Below are 23096 nucleotides of genomic sequence, written 5' to 3'. Positions count from 1 at the left end.
AGTAGAGCGCCCCTTTTTGGTCACATTACGAGTGGACAGACGAGTTGTCAAAAAATGGCTTTATAAACAAAGGAATTCCAAGCATTAAGTGTAAAGCATAGTTTACTCTCTATAGTTCTTAGCGTATTCAAATATTCTCCAATGACACCCTCCACATTATGTAAATCATTAAATTCGAGCATATATTTAACATTTCCATAATGAATCCCACAAAGAATTGATAGTGACATGTTGTGCGGTAAGGCTGCTGTATTTACTACGTTTCGCATTAAAGAAGTAAGTGATTGTTACTATGGATGTGTCAACTACTGCAGCTGTCGTTATCCTGGATGGTCGAAATGACTCTAGAAATCTTTTAAGTGCTGCGTACGAAAGTTTGAATCAATGTCAACTGATGGCATTCGGAAGGGCCTGGCACAAGGTTACTGTGAGTTTCATCGATGTAGTAGTGTCGCAAAGGAATAACCAGCTCTCAATTCCACCTGCACTGTTGTTAGATGTCTCAGACCGGCTGGTGGATGTTTCTCGTGGATTTCGTCACGCGTTTTTGGTTATAGCGATCTCATGTAAAAATATGGACCACCGCGAATAACATTATTATTTGATCTTTCAGGTTTTTAATGGTTGGGTTTACGGGAAGGAATATGTCTTGCATCGGATATTTGAGGCTATAGCACCGGAGGAAATAATACCATTTTTGGTGATAATAATTTAACTAACTAATGAGATAATTTAAAGTTTATTTTCCTCAGTGATTATAATCCTTTTAATTTCGTTTCAGTACCAACAAGATGGAGACAACGCCGTATTTTTCGTAAACGACCATGTTAATGCTATCCGAAAATTATGCCGTAATCTGAAGGTCTACCACGGCTCGGGATTTGTAAGTTTCCCATTTTCGTCTGGTGAATACAAAGAAGTCGCAGGCAAAGGGTCTTTTACCAGTATCTATGTTAAGTAGTAGTTGCTTACGATTCAGGACAGATTCATTGATAAAGAAAATACACTTTATGCCTAATTCCTGGATCCTGTCAATGAAATCCTAATTTTAGGTTCTGCAAGGAAAGGTACTCTAATTAATTAGTTGCCCAGTATTTTACTGCCCTCTACTCGTGTACTTCTTTCGCCTCTTCAAGGTTGTTTATCGTTTCATGTATGCTCCAATGTTGTTAACATCTAATATTACTACACTTGGGAGTTTCCTCAATTGTGTAAACCCATAATTTTTTTGGTTCCCCTATATTCCACCTGCTCTTCACTTATAGCCTCGTGGTGATTCAGTTATGATCCATTTTCTCAACAAAATCAAACCGATGTAGCATTCTTCCTTCATAGTTTCCTATTGTAGGTGCCTCCATTCCAGTCTTTTATGGCTGACTGACTTTCTGTTGCCATTTGTACCATCTCCAACAGAGGAAGTATATCCTCTTATTCGAAGTTCTTGCACATAAACATACTCTACACGTGCCTGTGTATGTTATCGCTAGTTCTTTTTGCCGATCAGTACACAAAAATGGTGTTGATTTGATTCTACTTTCTTAATGTTTTTTCCATATTCCAATTGGTTTCCCATACAAATTTCTCAATGAAGAGCAATCATATGAATCCTATTTTGCGTGCTTCTAAATGGATACTACTGTTTTTTTGTGCTATCTATGTATCGTTGGGTCGCAGTAGTCCAGGGGGTAGAGCTTTGGACTGCTGACCGGAGGGGCCCGGATCCGATTCCCGGGCAAGGCACTCCGGGCACCTACAGCTCCACCCAAGCTATGTGATTTTTTGGGTACCAGAACTTCCTGGGAAACCATAACTGATACAGGGAAAGGAACTGCCCCCTACCCTGATGTGTGAATATTCACACGCCGTCGGTCTTAGTACTGGGTTGATTACTGTGTTTATGGTTTTTTATCTATCGTTACCAATATCCCTGTTGAACCAGTTGGGGATAATATTTGAAATAGTTTTCTATCATTGTCTAGTATCATATCTTGAATATCTCTCCTTTCACTTCCATGTAGAAAATACAAGAGATGTTCACTTTGCATTTTGCTATCACTGCTGCCATAGGTAAATATTCATATTTTAAATACTCTGCCTACTACCAACAACCTCGCTGTTAAATTTGCTCATTCAGCATCATCCATGGAGGTATCCTGATTTTTTTTATTGTTTCCATGCTAAATGATGAGTGGCTTAGTTATATTTCAGGCAAGATTTTATGTAAAATACTTCTGCCTAAGTTGTTCTGCTTAGCTGCAGCATCATATCTCCTGTTATGATGATTTAAGTGGTAAAACCTACATTGTCATGTTTTAAATAAAATCTTGTGTGGAATACAACAGTTTCTCTTTTCAGTTAAGCACCCATAAATTCCACTAAGTTACTCTGAGCACCATCAATTACCATTATTTCAATCATCAACCTACAGAAAGGAATGGATACAAAACTTTAATTGGTAATGAAATACTGAGGACTGTAAAAGGGGAAGACATCAGGCAAGCGATTAGGGGTTTAGAAAATGGATAAGGATATTGGATGGAATGAAGGGCGGTAGAATTTATGCCGAATTGAAGAATTTTTTGTGGTGTGGGGTTATAGGTTCTGTCTTGTAAAGCAAGGCTATGGAAATGTAGGTGTGTACAGTCTGTGTCTTCAAAAAAACCTACCTCATATGGTAGACTACCAAATAATCCTATTGTAATGCCAAGTATTTTAGTATTTGGAAGTACCATCAAATTGCATGGTCGTTAATTCAATTGGTCGTTTTTATGGTTATTGCATTTTGTTTACTACACAAATATGTTTGTATCATCAAATTGGTCCATTTTTTAAGGTAATAGCTTAGTATTAGGGCCAATCGCACATATGATACACATATTTAATGCCTCTTTCACATCCATTACCCATGCAGTTTGGTTCATAATTTTGGATCTCAAAAATATTAAGGTGCAGCAATCTTGATGTTAGGCCAGGACTCAGGGCTTCATGCTATACATGCCCTCATCAGGGATAAATGGGTTATTTTTACTTGTATAATTTTGAGTTCTGGACTATCAAAATTTACTCTAACCCTGTCTATTATTAAATCTTTTATATTCATCCATAATTTTTTCAATCACATAATAGACATGCATGTCTTCAAAATATAAACTTTTTTTATCCAAATTCTCTTTCTCTGCCATGTTAATGTTTTAAATTTTCAACTATCCTCCTAACCATAAAGATGATTGATTGTTCATACACATGGGTGGTCTGAAAAGCTTCAGACTCAGAAAAAATGTCTTATATCTTTGTTAGGTCAGAAACTTTTCAGATCACCCTCGTAATATTAAATTTCATTCTCAAAAGTTACATTGATTCTGGAATGATTGCATAAGATTCCTGTTCAATTTTATGTATGTTATTGTATCATGTTCAAAAATTCTTTGATTGCAGACCTAATAGTCCAAGGATCATGTACAACACATAAATAGAAAATGTATAAACCTAATTTTTGTCTTTTGTTCGATTATATAATTATTGTCCTTTCACTCATTAAATATTGCTCACCCACGGGATGTCACAAGTCCACCCAAGTCAATGTCAGATCTTAAGAGAAGATAATATTTTATTTGGCAAAATAGTAAAATAGTCCTTCATTTTCATCATATGTACTCATGATTCTAATGTCTTCCCTCTCCATTTGTGATCTCTGCAGTCATATCCTTGAAGCTGATAAAAATTAATTTGCATAACTTTTAACTCAATGATGTCTGTTCTCAACTGCTTTTTCTCATCAATTTTAGAATATCATAGCAACCTAAAATTATGTACTGATAACTTACCTGCGTATTTAATGTGTTGCTATTGTTCTCTCTCTCCTCTCTGCTGAATTCACTTCTTGACAGCATTGACTTGTATGACACATTTAACATCTACATATGAGATCATTACTATCTAATTTCAGTTCTTGCTTCAAATTCAACTTTGTTACCCAATGGGGACCAAAATATGCATGAGAAGTATCCTTGGAAACGTCATTTCAAAAAATATGTACAATGCATCTGAAAAAAGTCTACAACTCCAGAATTTTCACAAAGATAAAGGTATGGAAAAGTTCTTATATGCATAATAATCTTACCTGATGACTGAAATTTGTAATTTAATACATCTTTTGCAGAATTAGAACAGTGGATGTATTGCCCATTGCATCTTAGAAGAATTGTATATGAAGTTGAATGCATTTTATTTAACCTTCATCATCTTTCTTCTTTGAGAGAAATCAACCTTTCAAAAAATAACTTAACTTCTGTACGCATCTTCTCCTATTTGATCCAGATTGCCCATAATCTCAGGGTTATTGATCTAAGTGACAACATGGTAAGTATTAAAAAGAGACGTTTCAGGCGTGATATGGTGGAATATCATGATTAATTAAAAATAGCAATTTTCCACAAAAATAAAATTTAATGTGACCAGTTTCAATGTTACTACATCATCATCAGGTGATACACCTGATGATGATGTAGTAACATTGAAACCGGTCGCAATAAATTTTATTTTTGTGGAAAATTGCTATTTTTAATTAATGTTAAGTATTATTTCTTTTGGTTATCATCACTGCAGAATCTGTTGCTTAGGTTGCTCCATTATAAATAATGTGGGTTTTAAAGAAGTGATTATGAATATTGGTGTATAATTCATGTTTCTTTAGTTTCATAGCCTTTCTTAACTAATTTTTCTAAGTTGATTGTAATGTTATCCTGGAAAGAGTAACTATTATTTTGAGTGTACACATCTTAGTCAATCAATCCGAGTTGCTCAGGAAGTTCCAGAGCATCTTGTTTTTTTATGAAAGATGGTCTTCGGATGTGTTGGCCCACTCTTTGGCATTCATGCCTGGTCCCACCCAGTCATTCCTTTTCGGTTCACAAAAGAATATTAGTTTATCATAGTTGTATACTCTTGTATTTATAGTGTTGCTTAATTATGCATTTCAGGTGATTATTTATTTATCATCACCTAATGAAGTGTTTTTGAGCCTGTACTTTTATAATTTCCAGATCCCAGACCTGTCATCATTCTATCATATACGAGGTTTGCAACTGCATGAACTCATTCTTGATGGCAATCCCTTGTGTGGACTTTTCAGTAAAGAATCAAAGTATATTGAGTAAGTTCCTTTTATATTAGGTACATATTTAGTTCATATTATTCCCTTGGAATTGCAATTTTAACTATGAATTCCTAGTGCCAAAATTGACCTACCCATAATGAACTTTACATGATTTTTTTTGTGGTTAAGCTAAAAATTTCAGTCAATACTTTTGTCACCTGATGAATATTTTTTTATTTAGCCCCATAATATTCATTGTCATAGCATAAGCGCTGATAGATTCCTCTCACCTTGTTATCCGAACAATTTCTTTTCAATAGCTTCGTATTATCTATGGATCAGATGTTATGAAGCCATTGAGTTGAGAAAAGTGCAATTATTCAGTTCTTCGAAAACTTGGGGAAAAAATTTTCAAAAAATGGGTATGTCATGGAATGCCCAACAGAAGTGAAATCTTGAATGGCATGTAAATGTATCTCTAATTTCTCTCATTCTCTCTCATACACACCCACTATCTATGTATTTCTCTGTATCATATTTGGAAGATTTTGATGAATTATGCACGAAATATTCATTGGTATTGCAGAAAAAGGATGAATATAAAGCAAAGAAATATCAACCAATGCCAGACAAACATGCATGAGGGGGCAAGAGAATAAAATGAACACTTTAAATATGGAGGAGAAAATAGCTGAAAAAACTGTATGCTTTATGCACTCTTCTGTACAAGTGGGAGAGATGGATTATAAAGTACAAAAATATTATGCTTACTTCACAAGTTTATTGATAGTAGGTTACTTTTCCAATTTGTGACTTAATTTTCCCTTTTTGCCACTCTCACACTCTTTTGGAACCAACTCTGAGAGACACCTCGCTAGAAATTTTCGTGCTAGAACTTCACACTAGAAGTGTATGATTTGAGAATTCCCAAAGAGAAAGATGTTGTTTTTGGGATCAAGAGCTGTTAGTACTTCCTAGATAGTCTTGTGTTCAACTATAGATAGATAGATAGATAGATAGATAGTGGTCTTTATTTGGGCGAAATTGAGACCAAATGGTCCCTTCTTCCATTTAACCCATCGTCATATACATATTATATTAGCCATTAAACTTATAAATACAGTCATATGTACACATAAATACATATAGACAGACATCAATTCATCGAAAAGAAAACAGTATATACATATATATAGACACACACATACACATACATACACATACACACACATACATACCTATCATACACATACCTACACATATACATACATATCCACACACACATACACACATAAACATACATACATGCATTCATACACATACATAAATACAAACATAAGTACGCACATACACACCCATACATACATACATATACATATACGTATATAAATTAAGAATACACCTACATATACTCAAATTAAATGACAGTGAAGTCAACAGTACAATAAAATGAGGAAAGTCTGAGCAAAGAATGAGGTTTGTGGGAAAAGCTAGGGAGAGCGTGGCATTGCTCAACTAGTAAAAACCCACGCAGGAAAAACACCCACGAAGAGAAGGGGGGTGTGAAAAACCTGCGAAAACCCTATTACTTAGAGGAAAGATACATGTACATTGTAACAATCATTTTTACAGAGTATACATATTATTAAGTTACTGAAATTGAAATGGAGAAATTAAATACATTGACAACACATGCGGAGTAATGAGAAGCTTGATGTTTCTAAAAATAATTACGCAAACTCCTACCGCTTGAGATGACAAAACAAAAAGCAGGGTAAAAAACAAAGTAGACACAGTGATCTGTATAACAGCTGAGTGGAATGACGGAGGGATACTGGTTAAGTTAAGTACCTGAGGAAAATGAACTTGTGAAGTGCTCTTCTAAATGTTGTTGTAGATGAAGAGTTTTTTATGTCATCTGGGAGAGAGTTCCACAGACGGCATGCTGTAACATGAAAAGATTTGTGATAGATTTCCGTGCGATGGTGTGGGACAAGAAGTTTGTTATTACCCCTGGTATTTCTGTTATGGATTGAGTTGATGAAGAGGAAGTTTTTGTATAGATAATTAGGGGTGTGCTTTGAAAGTATTCCGTAGAGAAGTGAAAGAATATGTAAATGCCTGCGGCCTTCTAGCTTTAACCAGGATATTCTATTAAATGAGTCGGAAATATGATCGTACTTCCTAAGATCACATATGAACCGCACACAGGAATTATGGGTCTTCTGGAGTTTGGTTTTTAGTTCGCCTGAAAGGTCTTGGTATACTACATCACAGTAATCAAAGTGGGGTATGAGAAGAGTGGACACAAGAAGCATCTTTAAGGAGGGGGGAGCAATGTGCTTTAACCTTTTCAGTGAATGCAGGGATGAGTTAATTTTTCTCCAGATAGCAATTGCATGATCAGTCCAAGATAATGTTTCATTTATGGTTAAGCCTAAATTATTTACTGTCCTTAGGTATGGTATGATAGATCCTTGCAATTTTAGTGGTGGTAGTTTATCAATACTTATTTTAGAATGTATTTTATGGTATCCAATTATGATGGACTGACTTTTGATTGGGTTTATTTTCAATAAATTTTTTATTCCCCATAGTGACAAAGCAGCCAGATCTGCATTAATTTCGTTTATAATTGTAGGTAGGTCTTGAAGGCGGGAATGGTGATATATTTGTAAATCATCGGCATAAAGGTGATGATTGCAATTTAAAATGCATTTACTAATATCGTTTATATACAGGGAAAAAAGCAAAGGTCCAAGAATGGATCCTTGTGGAACACCCCTGTGTATTTGAAGCCAGTTAGAGGATGAATTAGGTGTAGTGACACTTTGGAATCGGTTACTTAGGTATGAGCGAATCCACAGTAAAGACGAGGAAGAAAAATTCAGGTTTTGAAGTTTTGCTAAGAGAATATCTTTGTCAATAGAGTCGAAGGCTTTGGTAAAGTCTAGGAGAGTCATTATTGTCACCTCTTTGCGATCCATGGATAGTCGGATGTCATCTGTTATTTTAAGGAGAGCGGTAGCTGTGCTGTGAGAGGACCGAAAGCCAGATTGTAGAGGATCAAGTAAGTTATTTTCATTCAGAAACTTTGAAATTTGTTCGTGAATGAGTCTCTCGAATGCTTTTGATAAAGGAGGCAAGATGCTGATTGGTCTGTATTCAGCAATGTTAGTGGGTGTGGATTTTTTGGGGATGGGACGGACGAGGGCACGTTTCCAGAGGGAGGGATATGTTTCAGTTAAAATAGACCAATTAAAGATATGAGTTAAAACAGGAAGTACAATGGGAAGTAACTTTTGTATGAGAATAGCTGAAATTCCGTCAGCTCCATCTGAGGAGGACTTGATTTTTTTGAGGGCCTGGAGGACTTCCATTTGTGTGACGGGAGAAATTTTGAATGAGCTTCCAGCAGAAACTGGAGTTGGTTCAGAATTTTGCAAACTGTATATGTATTCATTTTTTGCATTAAAGTCGATTTCCGTCGGTGGGGTTGTGAATAAACGGTTTAGGTCGTCTGGAGAAATGTCAGCAGGTAGGGAGTGTTGATTTTTAGTTTTTCCAACACCAAGGTACTTCAAGCTTTTCCAAATATGTGACGGGGACTCTTTAGATATTTGGAAGGCATATCTGATTTTGGAATTTCTAATGACTTGTTTAGTTTTGTTACGCAGTTTTTTGTAGATATTGAATACATTTTCGTTTTTATGTTTTTTAAACAGGCTATAGACTGCGTCACGCCTACGCATCAAGTATTTTATTTCATCTGTTATCCAAGGGGAGCGTGGTTTGGACAGTCGGATTTTTCTAAACGGTGCATGTTTGTCTCCTAGATCATTTAAGAACGTATTAAATAGTTCTACTTTTTTATCTATGTCGTTGATGAATTCTATAGACTGCCATGGAATGGTAGCCGCATCGGATACCAGGTATTTGTCATCTATGGACTTGAAATCGCGAGTAAGAATGAATTTCTGCTTAAATTTAGGACATCTAACTGAGTATGTTAAAAATAACACATCATGCATGGATATTCCTGGGGCAGAAAGTTGCCCATATGTTGTGATTTTGTCAGGGTTGGCTGTAATTATTGCATCAAGCCAAGTGGCTGATGAAGATGTATGATGGGTAGGTTCTAGGGGAAGTATACTAAGACCGAGGGATGACATAGAGTTAGTAATTGTTTTAGAGTCATGAGTTGAGGAAAGAAAGTTGGCATTGAAGTCACCAGTAATAATAACATGGTCATAGTTCGGAATGAGGGAAGATAATGCTTCTTCCAAGTCGGAAAAATAACCTATCTTGGGTGGGCGGTAAACTATGCCTAAAAGAATTTTTTGTAGGTTGAAGGTTATCTCTAAGAATGCAACTATGTAAGAAGATTAACTAAAACTAGATTATGACCAACTGTTGTGATAACAGTGACATTTGCATAGGGCAAAGATGATTGGTGTTGATGTAGATATGACCTTTTATATCTTAGTTTGTGACAAATTTTGTTTTCTGCCATTTTAAAATGATGCAATTAAAGTATCAAATTGATTTTGAAAAATCTTTTCTAAAATACTATCATGTTTACTGCAAAATTCACTAGATATTAGTATATGTTGTTTTAACCACCACTGCTGCAGCTTTTAAAGAAAATATCAAGTAAGTTTAGGAAAAGGGTGAAATGTTGTTTGGGTAAATGTCTGGAATTGGAATTCATAAAATGTCCCCTGGGCAAGGCCTACTTGTGGTATTATTCTTATGTTATGAACTTGAAAACTTTTTCGGCCATTGAAAAGTCTTGCCCCACTGATGGGCATTTTTTTGCTGTAATGATTCAGGGGAGTTTGGTAGTGAATTTGCAAAGTGTTAGTGCTATATCAATGGTAGCCGGTGGGATGATGTCTTGATATCATTAAACTCAGAGTTGGAAGGATATGAGTGTTTTAATGGTCTGCACTCGTAGTCATTTTTAGAAAATCTTTCTCTCGGTAAGGAGGACCTCTTTCAACTCTTACTTGCCTTGATACTTGAAACTGTTGGCATTTGACACTTCAAGTTTTGGCTCCTGTTATGAAATTTTAATTGTTTTGAAGAGACTTCAGAAATTGATACATTTTGGTATTCAAACAAAACATACAGCTCCATGAGGTCTGTTCAAAAAGTCCCTGAACCACATGTTATGAGTGGTTTACTCAGTTCAAAAAGGGGTGGCAATCAGTGAAAGACAACAAGCATTCCGGAAGACCATCAACCACAACCGATGACCCCCAGATTGAGAAAATGAACAATCTCGTTTGTACAGATCGATATTTGACTGCTGGGGAGCTTTCCTGAAAAAGTGTTCCCGGACTGTTTCAAAAAGTGGAAACACTGTTGAGATAAGTGTATATGTTAGGGAAGAGGCTGCTTTGAAGGGGACCCTGGCCAATAATTTGTAAATGAAGTATTGTTTTGTAATAATTAAAGTTAATTAACATTTTGAACAGACCTCGTATTGCCAAGAATGACTAGCTAAATAATCTCTTGAAATTGCTATAGGCAAACTTGCTCAGTGGAATAGCACCTGTAATAAGTTGAGCTGCTACCATTGACTAGCTTTTAGCCCTAGTGGACAGAGACAGTATATATTACATGGTGTCTTTATGCCAGATTAGTTTTAATTATCAATTTATAATGTTTACTGTAATGTAAGAGGATTAATTTTTCATAATAGATTTTTTCCATTCTTTGTTTGGATTTTTATATTTTTCAGACTATTTTGGTTCCTGGTTTGTTTGGGATGTATCATGATACTTTTATGGTTCCAGTTTCAGAAAAAGATTAATTTTTTGTAGTTGAAATTATTAAATAGTTACCATTAGTTACAAACAGTGATCAATGGCTTAGGGGTAGGCACAAGTGTATCCCAGTAGTGGAACTATAACAGAACCTTGAAAGCTAGTCAACTTTGCCTTCTTACACAAAGACTTTTCCCATTCTTAGGGTTGGCTTTTCTCATCAATCTTCTGCATTGCTCCCAGTCTTGTTTATTCTCATTCACCAATTGACTCACTTCCCTTTTCGTACCCAGACACCTTTTCCATCTAGTCTTAATCCACCTCTTTTTCTTAGATAATTTACGTATTAAAAATAGTAAATGTAACTATAATTCCATATTCAAAATGTGTTAGCCTTATTTCATGCACAAAATAGTTATAGTTCTTTCTAACCAAGAAGAAACTTTTGTTTTAACATGACATTATATCAAAGAGAAATTTGCTGAGCCCTTTTATTGAATCAAATGACAGTTGTTCATGAATTTAGGACTTCAAATGTCAAGCTGAGTTATTAATGATATTGTATGAAAATATTATAGTTGTAAATTCATCTTTCCTCTCTTCACAGGGAAGTAAGGGCACTTTTCCCGACCATTGTAAAGTTGGTAAGTAAATGTAACTACACTTACATATATTTAAATTTATGTAACTGATCATTGTTAATATTGATACATATTACCAGTTTATGTAAAAAAAATATTGTTGATATTTCTCAAAAGCCAGCAAGGTTTACCTAGTGGGTTATAAGCCCCAGCTAAAAATCAAGGTCACAGGTTTTAGTCCTGCCTAAGTTTGGTGATGTATTAACTCTAGTGGTGTGGGTTCTGGTGATCTTTATTCCAAGCGAAGATAGATTTTGTAAAAATGTTTGTATAAATTCACCACCAAATGAAATTGCATGAAAATTTGTGTACAGGATGCAAAACACAATATTTTCACTTTCTCATTATTTTCTGGTCAAATAATATGTGTTGTTTATTTCAAAGTGGATTGATACCATGAGTATTTTGTTATTTTAAAATGGCTAATGTTGGACTTGTAAGTAGGTGCTTAATCATTGAACTCACTAAAGTAAATTTGTAACTACAGCACACTACCTTGAGCCCTCCTTGGTGGACTGATATTTGGAAATATTTTCTATGGCTTGCAATTGTTTAGCCGTTCCCCTAAATGGGAACTGGTAGAGCACAAAGTTTTATTTGCCAATGGCACCAAAAATAGGTACTTTTCACAAGGCAGCACTGTCCATATAATGTACATATTTAAAGTGATGTAGCCATGAATGCTTCTATTTTATGAATCAAGGTGTTCAACTTTCTTCACAGTTAAATTAATTGTGACCCTATTTTAATTATGTGTTATGCACTATTGGGAAAAAACCTAAAATATTATGCTAGTTCATTTTTTGTAATAGTTTTGATGGTCTAATTTTTTTTAAGGATGGCATAACTTTACCTCGAGAAGGATTCCCAGTGGGTTGGCAGAATTATCTTTGCAATCCTGATGGGGAGCCTTTTGTAGAGCAGTTTATAACATATTATTTCAAAATGTATGATGGATGGAGTGGCAGTAGAACACGTTTGAATCTTGCTGGAACATACACGAAAGGGGCGTTATTCTCCCTCTCAGCGGCTGATGTTCCCAGAAATGTGGGGCTTGCAGTAGCATTTCAGCCTGCTGGAAGGTGAGAATTTTATTACTCGAACACCATTCTTCGTATTATTAATGTTTCTTGTACCAACAGTGTTTGGGCTCATCACATAAATTAGTGGTTCATCATTTATCTGTTATTACTTTACATAATAAGAGTTGAATTTAGGAAGCATACTTATTCGTGTGGCATTTAGTTGAAACTTTTAGCTAAGTAATTGCCAATGATGAAATGAATATTACCAGTTTTCAAATGAAAAAAATATGTAATTTACTGTTAATCTTTTTCTGCTGCTATTATGTCCTTTAACTGCACAATTCATTTTAAATGATAAGTTCAAATCATTTTCTTAATCTTTTTCAGATTGAATAAATATTTTTCAGAAAGTAGGAATCTCTTGAAAATATCTGATTACATAAAGACCCATAAGTCTTTGATCCATGGCAGAGAACAAATCGTTAAATTTATAAGTGACCTTCCTCTGACGCAGCATGACAGAAAATCAATTAGTGTTGATTTGACCAAGTTTGACGTAAGTATGAAAATGTGTGTTCATTTATTTTCTCTTTTCAAATCAAGTGCCATGTTTCACCACTTATACATTCCTTTTGAATATATTCTATCACTCCATATCGGAACCATCAGTTTTGGAACTAAATTTGAATTCCACTGCAAACCTTGCTTTTATTTGCTGAGGAATTTACCAGTTTTTCATTAAAAAAGGAAAACTTCAGTCGCTGCTATTTCCGTTAAGGTGTACTGCAGAAATATATTAATCTATAAAATTGAAAGATTTTATTTTTATAAAACATCTGAATAGACCATTAGGATTTGGAAAAAAATTTCTCATAAATGATCTGCAGTGATTGTTTGTAGAAATAATTATTAATCAAAATAAATCACTACTTTTGAAATGATATTATGTACTTGGGCAAGAATGCATTTTACAAATCGAGAAACTGAAATACTTCAGTGAACTTCGTAGGAGGAAGATATATAACAGAATGAAGTAAAATCATCTTGAAACTTTAAATGACTTCAAAAAACTTAAGATCGTCAACAATGCCTAGGAGATGCCTATATGAGCAACTATAAAACTAAAATTAATGAGAATTGTCATGAAATATATCAGATATTATTCAAGGATTAGTATGTGCATCAGTGAAGAAAATATTGTTACAACATCAAATTAAAATTTTGGCACCTTATTTGTTTTTTGAAAAACAATTCATAATTCTGGAACATACTACCTTGATCAAAAAGTTCCCGGAATAACCACCGTGTGGCGCTCCCATCGTTCCGATTTGAGTTCTGTTTTTTTTTGTTAAATTGGTACATCTGTTGTTGATATTCCCTTTAAATCTTAGTGTCATAACTTGACATTTGCAAAAGTTACGGTCGGTTTTTGGTATGTCCATCAGTGCTTCCTGCGATTTTTCCATTACTTCCTCTCGGCTGCTAAAACGCGTTCCCCGTAATGGTTTTTTAACTCGATTGAACAGAAAGAAGTCACAGGGAGCCAAATCAGGTGAATTCGGTGGCTGTTGGATGGTATTTGTTGCATTTTTCGTCAAAAAATTACGAATAATGATAGCACTGTGCGACGGTGCGTTATCATGGTGCAAAATCCACGAGTTTTCTGCCCACATTTCTGGTCTCTTTCGGCGAATTGCTTCACGCAAACGTCTCATAACGCCCAAATAATACTCTTTGTTTACTGTCTGGCCTTCTGGCAAAAATTCATGATGCACTACACCGTTGTAATCCATGAAAACCGTCAGCATTGCCTTCTTTTTTGACTGAAAACGACGTGGTTTTTTTGGTCTCGGCTCATTTGGTGAACGCCATTCACTTCCCTAATGTCTGGATTGCGTGTCGTACTCATAAACCCACGTCTCGTCTCCAGTAATGATCCTTTTGATGAATGTGGGATCGGATTCAGCCTCGCAAATCATGTCTTTTGCGACGTCAACACGGTCTCTTTTTTGCATGAAATTGAGGTCTTTTGGCACCAACTTTGCTGCTAAACCCAAATCATTAACCACAATGTCTTGGGCGGATCCATAGGCAATGTTCAAGTCCTCCGCTATTTCTCTGATGGTTAATTTGCGGTTATTGACCAACATTTCTTTTACTTTATCAATTTTTTCACCGACTTTCGATGTCGATGGTCTGCCACTGCGTTCATCATCTTCGATTGACTCACGACCACTTCTGAACCGCTCGTGCCACTGGTAAACGGCCGTTTTTTTTAGAGAATCGTTGCCGAAACACTTTTCCAACATTTCCAACGTCCGTGCGCCACTAAATCCGTTTTTTACGCAAAATTTAATAAAGTTCGTTGTTGCAAATTTAAATCCATTTCTGAAATTGTAAAAAATCGCCAACACACACAGAGATAGATGTACTCTTGGCTACGTAACTTTTGCAAATGTCAAGTTATGACACTAAGATTTAAAGGGAATATCAACAACAGATGTACCAATTTAACAAAAAAAACAGAACTCAAATCGGAACGATGGGAGCGCCACACGGTGGTTATTCCGGGAACTTTTTGTTCAAGGTAGTATGTATTATGTAGCTATACCTAGTGAATAAAATCATTGGATTATTATGGCCAATGTGCCAGGAAATTATCTGTAGAACACGGAAATGAAATGAGAGCTTTTAGTTGTATATTTAATGGAGGCGACTGACGGCTTAGGTCATTTGGTCATTAGTGATGGACAGGAAAGTATGAAGGGTGGAGAGAAACCCGGTTTCGGCTTGAAGCTACTCTTATTGAAGGGCGCCAAGGGGTCTGTAGCTTAACGTCCTAGTTAAAGGACGTCGTGATCACTTAAAGTGCTCTCCACAAAGCACCTCAAGTAGGGATTGGGATACCACTGAAAAATATCTGCCACCTCCAGGATTCGAATCTGGGTCTTCTGGGTGAGAAGCCAGCACATTAGCTACTGCACCATCTCAATCCCTTGCTGAGAGTATTAAGTATATCCTTGCTTATTAATGGTGTTAATCTCTTTATTGCTTATTTTTTGAGCAGAAATATAGTGCAATCTCTTTTTATGTCAATATATTGAGTAATGACAGAAAAAATGATTAACGTTAAATGATGGATATCTCGTATATACAGAAAGATACAGTATTTTATCTCTCTGTCAACAACCATTGGCTATATTCAGAAAAATCAATGGAATAAACAGTAGGGCAAATGACATGTAATTCTGGGTGATATTCCAGTTAAACCCATGCTAGGTGATTTTTGCATGCCAGAACTAATAGGAAACCACAAGCCATAAAGGAAACTGCCTCTCTAACCGACAGTATGAATTTCTAATAATATCGCCTGTAATGGATCTTATTCGCATAATTTGGGAACTAGGAAACTTAAAAAAAAAAATTGACTACTTCATTCTGAATTCAAGAAAATGTGGGCTCTCATTTCTTTGTGAAAATGTGAGAGTTATTCTTTGAATGTTATATTTTAAAGATGTTTTTGCAAAATGCTAGAATTTACTAAAGCTTAATTCTTCAAAGTAGGGTTTTAATATGTTGCCCTTAAATCTTGTATTTGCATATTGTGGGAATGCTTATTTTTGCATCTAGCAAATGACAAGTTCCATAACTTCTGCCTGAAGTGGCTACAAATTTTGCCGCATTTTGTTAATAGATGTAACTTTATTTTTTGTCTGAGCATTTTCCCATTTGAGTTCTAATTTTAATACTGTATGAATAAGCTCCCATTAAGTTCTGCTTACTATATGTAGTGAATATTACTACTGTCTACCTATTATGCTATATTTAGTGAATATTTTATTCAAGTGCAAATTTAATTTCTTTGTAGGCAACTCAAGCAGTCATGACTGTGCGTGGAATTTTCAGAGAGTTAGGCAGCTTAGAGAACTCTCTGTGTTCTTTCAGTCGTGTGTTTGTATTAAGCCGTAGCGGAAATAATTTCTTCATTACAAATGATATGCTATTTATTACCAATGCAACTGGGCAGCAAGCTGAGGTGAGAATGAGTACACTTATCTATATTTTGGGGTAGATTATTAGAAGTAGTATCTACCCTTTTAAATAATTAGAAATGATCCCCCTTTTTATCTAAATGATCTCCTAATAACTTTAAACTGGCCTTCAAAATTTTGGTCCAGCCTGTTGTACTAAGCTATGCCTGATATTTCAATGGCTTTTGGTGACAATGCAAATTGCCATGCTTTTTAGAATGTGGCAGTAATATAACTAAAGCACATTTAACAGATGAGAAAAATTCTTAAAATTTACAATAATCAGAGTTAATTGTGAAATGAAAAATTAAAGCTAACAAATTGGAGATGTACCCCAAATATTTAAGCACTTTATAGGGTAATAGCATCGACAAATTTGGCTCAGAGACTGGGAAATAGGCGGAATGTTTCAATTTTGAAACCATTTTAAAGTGCTTAAAATTCTTTAGCTTAAATAAATGAAGAAAATTGTAAAGACCCCCTTGTCCCTTGTGGTAAGTCATAAGTGACATGTCAGGATCTCTGGGGCACATGACCCACCGGAATAGTCCATAAAGAAAAATATTCAAATAACTTTGTTGTCTTCCAGGTTTCATTGAAATCCTTGCCACCCCTACCTGCCAGCCCTTCAAATGATCTATCATACCTTGATGGCAAGAACTGTGAAATAAGACAAAATATGGTGGAAGAACTAGCCAAAATAACTGAAATGAATCTTAGGTGGTCCAGAAAGTAAGTATTAATTTTTTTAAACTAATATGGCATTGCCACCAATAATTTGCTATATAATATACAACTATTATATGTTGCTTTTTATTCCTCATTCTAAAACTGCTGTGTTATAGTATTCAGGACTCGGAACTAAAATTCATGACATCATATTTAAAAAACCATAAGCAAATGTTTAAGTAAAGACCGTAGGTTAAAATTTTTGTGAATAAAAAATTTTGTGCCCCCGGGGTATATTTGGCCATTTTATTAGTCGCCGACCCCGGTGGCAGCGGAGTAATGTCCTCGTCTGCTATTTCAAGGGTTGCGGGCTCAATTCCTGCCTGGGTGGGGTTTCCTCCACCTAGGGCTTGGATGGTTGTAAATGTGACCATTGTTATCATTGATAATAATCCGATGTAAAATGTGCTGTTTTCGGACTAATGCGAAATAACTAAATTATTGTAGGCACTGTAAGGCTTAAAAAAATGCCATGGAAAACCCTGAGTAAATAGTGGAGTTAATTTGAATTAATCATCACTTCTTTCACATTCATAGATTAAAGGAAAGCAAAGTACAAATTAGCTTTATCACTTTAATCTTCCTATCTTAATATTAATGAAAATTCAGAGCTAATAATATCGAGGAGCAGCATATATTTATCATTAGGGTAGTGAGCAAAAATTAAGATAAAAAGAAAATTAAGTACCATTTATTATATGTTTCAATGTTAATGGAACCTCCTCATGTAGAAAATCAGTTTCTGTGTGGGCATCTCTCATTTTTTTCAATAAAATAACAATTTACAAAGTTCTATATCTGTTATAATGATTTACAGTTGAATTTGGTGGTAGTTCTGTTGGTTTATCTATGAGAAATTTTTTCATTGCAATAATTTAGGAGTTTAGCTTTTAAATCCTCACTGAAGAGAGAAGGACTTTCTTACCCTCCTATGTAAATTTAAAAAAACCATTGGTCTGTATCCATGCCTTTAAGGTAGCCCAGTGTTAATGATGAATTCCACCTTCTTCACAGCATCCTTGAAAAAATTCCTGAAACCTTCCACCCATTCAGAGTATGTTGTTTGTTCTCTTTAAATCTCAAAAGAATAAGATAAAACCTACGTCATAATTCTAAGGTTTCACACAATACATGACAAGCAATCCTCCAATATCAAGTTTTAGTACTAACAGTTTTATTGCTTTCAGTATTTCATTGCATCAGTATGGCACATAATTCCATCATGTCTGTTGCACAAGGTGAGGGTTGGGGTTTAAGTCTGACTGATGCTATATAACCCACAAAACAGAAATTCTATCATGCATCTAATAAATAATGCTTACGGCCGCATATATCTTGTTCAAAATTCCTTAATCACACTTCAGACGCAACCTAATGACACTTTAAGAAGTGGTTCCATGTAATTTCAATAGTCTTAGTAGGGGAACCATAGTTTAAAATAAATAAATCATCAGCTTTCAAAATTTTTTTATCATGATTTTTGAGGAATGATAATAATAAATGTCACCCCATGCCTTTGCCAATATATCAAGGGCTCGGTATCCTGGTAGCTATATATCCCAGGGATTCTACCTAATTTAGTTTCCTAAAATTCTAATAGAGGTCAGCCACTTAACTTAGAAAAACAAGTAGATCTTACTCGTTTCTTTTCTTAATATCTGTTGACAGTAAAATTGTTGGAGTGACTTTTACAAATTTTGACCATGAAGGATCTCAGGTTTTCCCAGCGAATGGTATTCATGAATCCCGAGAGAACTTCTTGAAATTTTGACCATATTGATTTTTTGCAGACGGTGGATAATTATAGAGAAACTTGAATTTTTTCTTTTTTTCATTTCAATTTGTGAATTTTTTATTTGTGTTCTCAAGTAAATGAGTACCGAATGTGAGGTTACAATTGCGTGGCATTACATAAATATTGTGTTGCATGGTCATTGAGACTTGGCTTATGACTTAAAGATTTGTAACTAATGCAAAGATGGTATAAGATGGCAACAATGAATATGGAATAGTCAGCTCTTCCCTCACTTAAGCAGGAAAGTAACTTATTTTATGTTTATACATAGTGCAAAATATAAGGGATTTCCATGTGGCATCACTCTTTACCAGATCCCATTGTCTTACTTTGAGTATAGCATTATACATGAACAGCTCACTAACGTAATTGTATGTTGTCAACCATTTTAGATTACTTCATAATTCATGTGCATGAGTCAAGTATGAAAAGACTTAAACTGAAGGCTTGTAATCTTAAGGTTAATTAGGGAGCATGCCAAAATACCATTGTTTTTTCTAAATTTAAAATATTTTTGTCTTTGTAGATGCTTGGTTGAAACAGAATGGGATTTCCAGGAAGCTCTAAAAAATTTCATGGATTGTTATGAGAAAGAAACCATTCCTCCTCATGTATTCAAATCGTAGAAATGTTTTTGTTATCATCACCTTTTGAGGGTAGTGAATCATTGTAAAGCCATATATGGTATCAAGACTGAATATTTTACATAATTTTATATATGTAATGAAAATAAGCTGCTCTAGATTCATGAATAAAAGTGGATTCTACCATCACACAACGGCTCATGATGCGGACTCAATTGGTGGCTGCATGGGCAATAAAATAGAAAGTGTAAGCAATTAGTTACCAAATGAAATTCAGGTAGAGATAAATTTCTTGCTCAAACAAGAATGACGTAATTTTTTCATCCAAAAATATCCTTGATTTAAGATTATTCCTTACAATGAATATTTGTTGGCTGTTAAATGTTTGCAAAAGTTGGTGATTTTCTATTCTCGACTATTTTCTCTGCCACTTTCACATTATTAATTACATTTTGATGTCAGAATTGCCACATCAACAAATTTTTCTATGAAGACAATTGGCGTAAATTTGTTTGGAAACCTTGTTTATTATTATTATTACTTTTTATTTGCCCAGAGATCACAATACAAAAATACCAGGTGGGTGGAGTATGTACATGATATAAGGCACGTCAAATGAGGAGCAAAGACACAGGCTCAGTTAAGATACATAAAAGAATAGATGCTCATAGTTACATAAGTGTTTGGTACAAACCCATGAACATCGGCTGTAACATGCACATACAATATCAAATTCAGAAAAATCATTGATCACAAACATGAATCAGACCATGACCATTGTTAGAAACTAAAAGTATGAACTTACTGGTTGGGAATATTGTTGAGATATTCATCAACCGAGTAAAACATATTGCGCTGTAGATATCTTTTTAATTTATGCTTGAATGCAGCAGTTCCCTGTGTATCCTTGATACTTTTGGGTAGTTAGTTGTATAATCTGATGCCCATTTCATTGGGTCCTAATTTCAATGCTTTAGTTCTTATATTCCCATAATGGAAGTCATTCCTGCCTCTGGTGTAATGATGATGATAGGCAGAGTTAAGAGAATAGTTGCCGATGTTATTTTTTATATATAGAATTAAAAACATAATGTAGATGCATGGGAGTGGTAGCAAATTTAATTCACGGAAAATAGGCCTTGATGGAGCATTGTGAGGTTTTACTAGTTTACTAGTAAATAATGTTATTGTCTAGAATAAATCGCACTAAAGGTCTTGATAATACATTCTTTCACCATGTGGTCATCTGAAAACATTACTGCCAGCAAATGTGCGAAGAAATCAAATGGAAATGCCATATCAACAAGTTGTGATTTAAAATAATCACAGCAATCATTTCCATAAATTTTACATTATATGTAATGCATCAAATAAAATGTTTTAATTGTTTGCCTATTTTCTGTCATCATTAAACTATCTCTGGGGATCTCCTTTGATAGCTGTCATTAATAATTTATTCATGAAATTACAATCAAGAAGCCTGCCTCGGGATCACTCTTGTGATACCTGTCATAAAGTCAACGAATAAGCTGGATTATTTCCAAGTCCAAAACCTGAAAGGTGATTCTACATTATTATTCTACCGGCTTAGGGTAGGTATTGGACTGAGTACAGCATTAGTAATAATCCAGCTTATTCTTTGACTTAATGACTCTTGTGATACCTCCAGATTCAGATAAGTCCAGAATAAGCTGGATAATTACTATCAGTCCAAAACCTACCCTAAGCTGGTGGAATACTACTGTACTAGCAACTTCCTTACCCAACAGACCGGTAACATCGGCCAGCCCTGAATCTTACAGAATTTCTTCTGATAGTGCTGAAAACTTTATGGGAACAAATTTGCGAAGACATTGCAAGCATCCCCCACCTTTCTTGGTGTTAAGGTAAGGGCAAAAATAATTACAATTAATAACAAGGTGTGCGAAAAATCTTTGTATTAACAGCGGACAAAATTACAGGAAATACTAATGAGTTTCAAAAACATGCTATACAGATATTCGTGTAGAACTTTTTCAATTTAATTAACTGCTTTCTTTCTTTGCTGATGATTCGGCTGTATTCGCAGAATATTTTGCAGCTGTATATTCCTTCCTAGCCTCCTCCAATAGCACGTTATGAATTAAATTTTTATTGCTGCTGACATCTGGCGTTAATGGTGGGAAAGGGTTCCCTAGAATAAAATAAAAAGTGGGCTTCTGCAAGATGAAACATATAAGTACACTGGTCTATGGAGTAGCTTGTTTCTACTTACCTCTCAGTTCTAAGACAGACTTAAAATATCTGTGTCCAGGGTAGGGTCTTGGGGCGTTTAGCATGCGTGTATAAGACTGATTTGAGTTTTCAAACCTAGGAACAAACACTTTAAAAAGTTTATGCACAAGCTGCTTCTCCAGAAGCCAAAAATCTGCCATCTCCATCGTCTCCTTATGACGATCACCATTACGAATGGCTTCTGATATCAACTGTAAAAAAATTTGGCCATACAATCTTATGAAATATCATTGTTTACCAACACTTTCAACGTTCTCCTACCCGCTCAGCATAGCCTCTGGCTTCATCAGCTCGATGGTAATTTAATTCAATGCGCTCATACTTAAATAGTCCAGTTACTGTTTTCCGTAGCTTATTTATTCTACCCAATGGCCCATCTACATTTTTAAGCTTCCTTGCACTTGGGTTCAGTGGAATACGAAGCCTAGACACTAACTTGGTAATATCAGCTTGATTCATTTTAAGGTGTAGTTTCTTACGAGTTAAAGGAAAAGTTGTAGGTTCACTAAAAATGCATAATATTAATTCAACCTTTTCCCAAGTGAGGATGAGTTTAAATCGCAAGCCAAGAGTAAATCTTCGGCAGAAACTGTACACATTTCAGTGGATCCGGTGAACACGATGAACACGCTTCAACTGTTTCTCACGTGCAAAGCCAAACGTTGATTTGAACTTATTAATTACTGAAGCATTTGGAATCATACAATTTTATGCTCGAGCAATACCTTAAATTCAAAAGAAAAGTGTTTTAGCTCAAGCGCGAAATAATATTCCACAACAATCAATTGATATATTTTTATTAATTTCATTACCCAACTAATGTGATACAAAAGATAAATAATAATACCACATTTTAACCAGCGTGGAAATATTTTTAACATATCCTTAGATATATTAATATTTCTTAAATCGTATTTATTGTGCGATTCATACAATTGAATAGGAAATAACGAATGCCAATCCCTATGCATGGTCTTCTGTAAGCCAACGGTGGACCCAAGGAAGGGGCAAGACATAAATTATAATGCATTTATTTGCCCTGAGATTTGTTGCATATTCATACATACACAAATATAGGACACGTCAGACATAAATTTCACCATTTTAGAAGAAATAAAATATATCTATAGACCAATACGCTACTATATTTA

The 23096-nt window shown here is 34.9% G+C and overlaps 2 protein-coding genes across 3 annotated transcripts; one reads left to right on the top strand and one right to left on the bottom strand.

Moving 5' to 3' along the window:
* Window positions 1-16: 16 nt before the first annotated feature.
* Window positions 17-21060, top strand: LOC139687795 (nuclear RNA export factor 1-like). Its single transcript, XM_071585103.1, has 12 exons — window positions 17-427; window positions 614-700; window positions 782-883; window positions 3947-4085; window positions 4160-4359; window positions 5043-5152; window positions 11474-11510; window positions 12345-12589; window positions 12920-13088; window positions 16401-16568; window positions 17153-17295; window positions 19614-21060. Exons 1-12 carry the CDS (start codon window positions 293-295, stop codon window positions 19711-19713), a joined length of 1635 nt encoding a protein of 544 aa, XP_071441204.1. The 5' UTR covers window positions 17-292; the 3' UTR covers window positions 19714-21060.
* On the bottom strand, window positions 21042-22579 carry mRpL17 (mitochondrial ribosomal protein L17). 2 transcript variants are annotated; one of them, XM_071585105.1, is made up of 3 exons: window positions 22207-22579; window positions 21926-22136; window positions 21042-21817 (listed from the first exon to the last, which is right to left on the bottom strand). In XM_071585105.1, exons 1-3 carry the CDS (start codon window positions 22402-22404, stop codon window positions 21696-21698), a joined length of 531 nt encoding a protein of 176 aa, XP_071441206.1. In that variant the 5' UTR covers window positions 22405-22579; the 3' UTR covers window positions 21042-21695. The 2 variants fall into 2 exon arrangements, with proteins under 2 accessions (XP_071441206.1, XP_071441205.1); XM_071585104.1 differs by having other exon boundaries at window positions 21042-21844; window positions 22207-22578.
* Between the last annotated feature and the right edge of the window lie 517 nt (window positions 22580-23096).

Source organism: Hetaerina americana, unplaced genomic scaffold (genome assembly GCF_022747635.1).
Source record: "Hetaerina americana unplaced genomic scaffold, ioHetAmer1.1.p SCAF_2, whole genome shotgun sequence".
Lineage (NCBI taxonomy): Eukaryota > Metazoa > Arthropoda > Insecta > Odonata > Calopterygidae > Hetaerina > Hetaerina americana.
This window is presented reverse-complemented; position numbering and strand designations above follow the sequence as displayed.